General features: G+C 56.6%; 1 protein-coding gene across 1 annotated transcript; it reads left to right on the plus strand.

Annotated features, from left to right (window-relative positions):
* Nucleotides 1-253: 253 nt before the first annotated feature.
* CD93 (CD93 molecule) lies at nucleotides 254-4,732 on the plus strand. Its single transcript, XM_010574906.1, has one exon. It carries the CDS (start codon nucleotides 267-269, stop codon nucleotides 1,977-1,979), a length of 1,713 nt encoding a protein of 570 aa, XP_010573208.1. The 5' UTR covers nucleotides 254-266; the 3' UTR covers nucleotides 1,980-4,732.
* The last annotated feature ends 530 nt before the right edge of the window (nucleotides 4,733-5,262 follow it).

Consider the following 5,262-nt stretch of genomic DNA (forward strand, 5'->3'; position numbering starts at 1 on the left):
AGTGAGCCCTTTCGCAGCCAAAGCTTTAGGATGGGAGCGAAGAGCCCGCTGCGCCGGGGGGGAAGGGGAAGACAACGAGGCGACCGCCCGGGCTGCCACCAACAATCGGTGAGCCAGACCACGCTACAGGAAGCCGTAGCCTCCGGTGATAAATAGGAGACCCGGGAACACAGGATGCACGTAGGGCGAGCTCGGCGGGACGAGGGGATGTGAGCCGGAGGCTGACGAGTCCCTCCATCCTCCCCTCCGTCCGTCCAGCCGGCGGGATGGCCATCGCCCGGCTGCTGCTGCTGCTGCTCTTGCTGGCTCGGGGGTCCGGTGGGGAGGACGCCGAGGTGGTCTGCGCCGGCTCCGCCTGCTACACCCTGCACCGGGCCGAGCTGGGCTGGAGCGCTGCCCAGGAACGCTGCCGGCACAACGGCGGCAACCTGGCTCCGGTACGCAGCCCCGACGAGGCCCAGCGGCTGCGGGAGCTGATGGCGGCGGCCGGCTGGCCGGGCCCGGCCTGGATCGGGCTGTCTCTGTCACGGGGCCAGTGCATCCAGCCGCAGGAACCTCTGAGGGGCTTCACCTGGGCGGCCGGCGGGGAGCCCGGTAACTACTCGGCCTGGCTGTCCGAGCCCGCCGTCACCTGCGTCACCTCCCGCTGCGTCAGCTTGCGGCCGGCTGGGCCCTCCGGCACCGCCGGCTGGGCTGACCGTCCCTGCCGGGCCCTGCTGACCGCCTTCCTCTGCAAGTTCAGCTTTCAGGGGATGTGCGGACCCCTGCCGCTGGCCGGGCCCGGCCGGGTCAGCTACACCACTCCCTTCGGGGTGCGCAGCTCCCAGCTGGCGGCTGCCCCCTTCGGCACGCTGGCGGAGGCCGACTGCGAGGGGGGCGGGGGCCAGGCCTTCGCCGTCTGCAAGGGGCCGCTGGAGGGGGGCGGCTTCGCCTGGCACCCCCCGGGACCCCTCTGCCCTACCGCCTGCGCCCACCGCAACGGGGGCTGCCAGCATCGCTGCCTGGAGGCACCGGGGGAGACCCCGCGCTGCGCCTGCCATCCCGGCTACGTCCTAGCGCCTGACATGGCCTCCTGCCTGCCCGAGGACGCCTGCCACCCCAACCCCTGCCAGGGGACCTGCCGGACCCTGCCCAGCGGCTTCGAGTGCGGCTGTGAGGCCGGCTACGCCCTGGCGCCCGACGGCCGCCGCTGCCTGGACGTGGATGAGTGCCGGGACAGGCCCTGCCAGCACGAGTGCCACAACACAGCCGGCAGCTTCTTCTGCCTCTGCCGGCCCGGCTACCAGCTGACGGGGCCGGGCGGCCGCCACTGCCTCGACGAGGATGAGTGTGCCTTGCCCGGCGTCTGCCCCCAGCTCTGCCTCAACGTCCCCGGCTCCTTCCACTGTGCCTGCCGGCCCGGCTACCAGCGCCAGCCCGGCAGTGGCAATGCCTGCCTGGACGTGGACGAGTGCCTGCGGGACCCCTGCCCCGGGCCCTGCCGCAACCTGCCCGGCAGCTTCGAGTGCCTCTGCCCGCCCGGCTTCCTCCCGGAGGAGGATGGACACGGCTGCCGCGCCGCACCCACCGCTGGAGAGCAGCCCGCGGGGACCCCCAACAGCACCCTGCGGACCACGGGCATCTCGCGGACCACGGGCGCCCTGCGGACCACGGGCATCCTCCAGACCACGGGTGCCCCATGGACCACGGGCATCCCCCAGACCCTGGGCATCCCCGTCAGGGTGACGCCGCCGGCCCCCACAGCAGTAGGGTCAGCACCCGGCCCCGAGCACAGCACCGACGGCCCCAGGCTGCTCCTCTACTACATCCTGGGCAGCCTGGTAGCCATTCTGCTGCTGCTGGCCTTTGCCCTGGCCCTGCTGGCCTGCAGGAGGAGGGCGGCCAAGCGGGAGAAGCAGCCGGCCAAAAGCGCGGCGGACAACTACTGCTGGGTGCCTGAGCAGCCGGAGAGCCGCGGGGCAGGCGGCGAGCGCAGGTAACGGCACCCGGGGCAGCGAGGGGGAAGGCAGAGCCTTGAGCAGCAGAGAATGTTTTTGCAAATTAAAAAGAAAAATAAAAGGGAGGGGGGGTGTGATGCTGTCTGTTCAACATGGTTTTGCGTGTCCAAGAGCCTGTCCTGGAGTTCCTCGCAAAGCGGGAGCTCATCCCCCTCACCCCCGCAAAGGCAGGTCTCGGTGCTGGGTGGGACGGCAGCCCAAATCCGTCCTGCGGTTTATAAACCAGCCACCGCTCCTCGGAGGAAAGGGTTAACAGGGACAGTGCTGCAAGGTTGGGAAGGGATGGGGTTGAAGTCACCTGCTGGGGCTGCTCCTCAGCTCTGCAGAACCTCACTGTGCTTAAAAATAGCAAATTATAAGTATTGATTCGTCTTCCTACAGGAAAACAATTTCCATTCTCATTTGGCCTCCCCTACCTGTATTTGAAATGCCAACCTGCAAAAGCAGCAGCTTCCCTGCCCTGTCCCCGCAGCCCCCCCAATTCTCTGCCATCCCCAAAGCAATGCTAGTCCACCCCCTCGCCTGCCTGGCAGCAGCCAGCCTGCATTCAACCCTTGGTTTTGCCTTGTTCTCATTGAAATGGGTTTGAAAATACTTGTGTGTTTCACCAGGTCAAGAATTGGTCTCTGCAGCCACAAGCAGGGCTTTTTTTTCAATGTTGGTTTGGTTTGGTTTTGGGGTTTTTTTTAAGGAAAAAGTCACATCAGAGGTAACTGAATAAACCTTTTTAAAACTACAGCAGCAGAGAGCTTTTTCAGGGGAGCAGACACCGTAAGGTTAGTGGAGCTATATCATCCCTGCAGCTCCCCAGACCTGTGCAGGAGCCTGCGCGATTGCCCTGGGTTTGGAGCAGTGAGGCAGCGATGCTTCCCCCGAGGCATCGAGCCCCGGAAGGGCGAGACCTTGACCCAGGAGGTGCACAGCATGGGGAAATCTGTGCGATCCAGCCTTGTAGGCAAGGGGCCAAGGCAGAGAATATATGGTAAAAAGGTATGAAAAACTATGTTTAGAAAAGCCACCTACCCATTTCTGGTGTATTCAGTTTAAAACCACTTGCAAAATACAGAAAACAATGCTCTCCTTCAAATGCAGCTGCATGAGAGACCAGACCTTTCCTGTTGGATCATACTTTTGGGGCAGGACCCCTTCCCAACTGCTGGGGGTCCAGGCTGAGTGCATTTTCCATTCCTCCCCCTGTAAAGAATACACTGGATGTTATATATTTGCTAATTATTATGTATAAAACTTTTAACCCTGCTTCAAAGCAAATGCTTTCTCAGGGCAAATTGTTACCCAGTCTTCCCCAGGTACCTAACTTCAGAGAGCTGCTTATACTCGGCTACTCCTGACAATGAAGCCTCTCTGAGCTGTTTCAGCGGGAATCCTCCCCCAAAAACTGAGGGGCACAGCGGCCATTCCTGCTTCCCATCAAGCAGTGCCAGCTTCATTATTTATCCATGCTCTCCAAGGTAAAAAGGTGCTAGAAAAGAACAGGCATGTGATTTGAACGGCACATAAGTTTCCTGAAGTTTCTGCTGGTTTTATTGTATACTTGAGGCTTAATTGCTACAGAAATGGGAACTGAACACAAAGGAGTTTGCTGTAGGCAGCGACCTGCATCCTGTTCTTCCATGCGTGGAGGAAAACCCTTTCCTGCTGTTTTTTTTGTCTTCATTTCTCCATTGTAAGATTAAAAAAAAAACCAACAAAACCAAACAAAACAACACAGGCCGATGTAGCTGATAAAAGTGTTTTTACTGTTCCGTCCCTGCTTCCTTTTCTCCGCACAGTGGCTGGGAGAAGCAGTGAATGCAGCAGCGGCATTCTTGGAAGTCCTGCAGAAAATTCATACCCTGTCTGTGTTATGACAAGCCAGCAAAGCACTCTGAATATATGAATAAATTAAGCAAACGAATAATCCTACTGAAATCAGTGGGACAACCTACATACATAAAATTATGCCTGCGCTGTCGGGCTATGCTGACTCGGGGTCTGTATGGGGAAAAGCCACTCACAGCGACGTGCCTTGCATTGCAGGGACTACTTGGTTTGCTTTATCAGAAGCAGAGGCATTTTCCACACATTGATGTCTCAGGAGTGGTTCTGCCTTATTCTTCAGTTAAGGTATCAATTAATCATTGTATATAATGCTTATTCCACTATGAAAAAGGGAAAAGGAAGCATAAGTGTGGGCTCAGAGCTGGTACAAATCTGAGAGGTGTTATTTATTCCAGAAATTCCTCAGTAAAACCTATAATCCTGATGTCTGTTATGACTTTTGTGTATTCCAGTATGCGTACGATATTACCAATGGAGTGTGGTAGTGGGTCCAGCCTGGGGAAGACACTAATTTGTGTCTAGGTTTAGTTTGGGTTCTCTCTGGTCGAATATTTCCTGATGTAGCATCTTTCACACTGGTGCAATTACACCTGGATAATCTCATGTCTCCCTTTCTTCCTGCCACGAACCCAGCAGGAACATTTTGATCTGCATCCTTGTTAGGGAGTTATTTAGGGCCCGGTGAATCCCATGGGCTAAAGCAAACAGGGATGGGACCAGATAGTTCGGTACCCCGTCTTACAGTCAGAGGAGACGGGATGTTCATTCTGGCCCAAGGGGGTTTTACCGCGGTGCCCAGGGCAGCTACCTCTGCTCCCCGTTCCCGCCTTATCAATGAGGTGCCATTATAAGCAAGACCTATAACTGTCCTGCTGTCACCATGGCAGGACGGGCTAGCTGACATGTCTGAAATGCTTTGTACATATCAACTGGTTTGTAATGAAGTAAGTGTTATATTTTTATGGTCCAAAATTAAGACACGCCTCATCCTTTGCGGAAATGGCACGTCAGGACTGGATTTTACTTTGTCATATGCATGGCAATGGCACAGCACCACAGCCTTGCAGTTACCTTTGACTAAAAGAATAAGGTTATCCCACACGTTGAATAACACTGTATGTTGCTTTTCTGATGAAACACCAATAAAATCTAAACAGAATGCGTCTTCAGTGGTTTTTAAGAAACATATACAATATCAAAACCTATTGATTTGGTACATGTAATCCTTGTGTTACCTACAGTGGTGGACGGTGGTAACAAATGCTCTATCGGTGCTCATCCTGCGTGTAGTGAAGTCAGTGGGGTCTCAGCCTTTCGTAGGCACTGCTGCCTGAGCGAGGGCCATTCACTCCATATCTACCAAGGCCATGGGGTAGGGGCACTGGGATGATCTCGGTTGGATCCTAAGCCCATGAGCAAAGTCCTA

This window comes from Haliaeetus leucocephalus, unplaced genomic scaffold (assembly GCF_000737465.1).
Source record: "Haliaeetus leucocephalus isolate CR32 unplaced genomic scaffold, Haliaeetus_leucocephalus-4.0 Scaffold450, whole genome shotgun sequence".
NCBI classification, from domain to species: domain Eukaryota; kingdom Metazoa; phylum Chordata; class Aves; order Accipitriformes; family Accipitridae; genus Haliaeetus; species Haliaeetus leucocephalus.

What these genes read in the sequence shown, in the direction of transcription:
- CD93 (XM_010574906.1), top strand. Translation starts at nt 267, where the DNA reads ATGGCCATCGCCCGGCTGCTGCTGCTGCTGCTCTTGCTGGCTCGGGGG.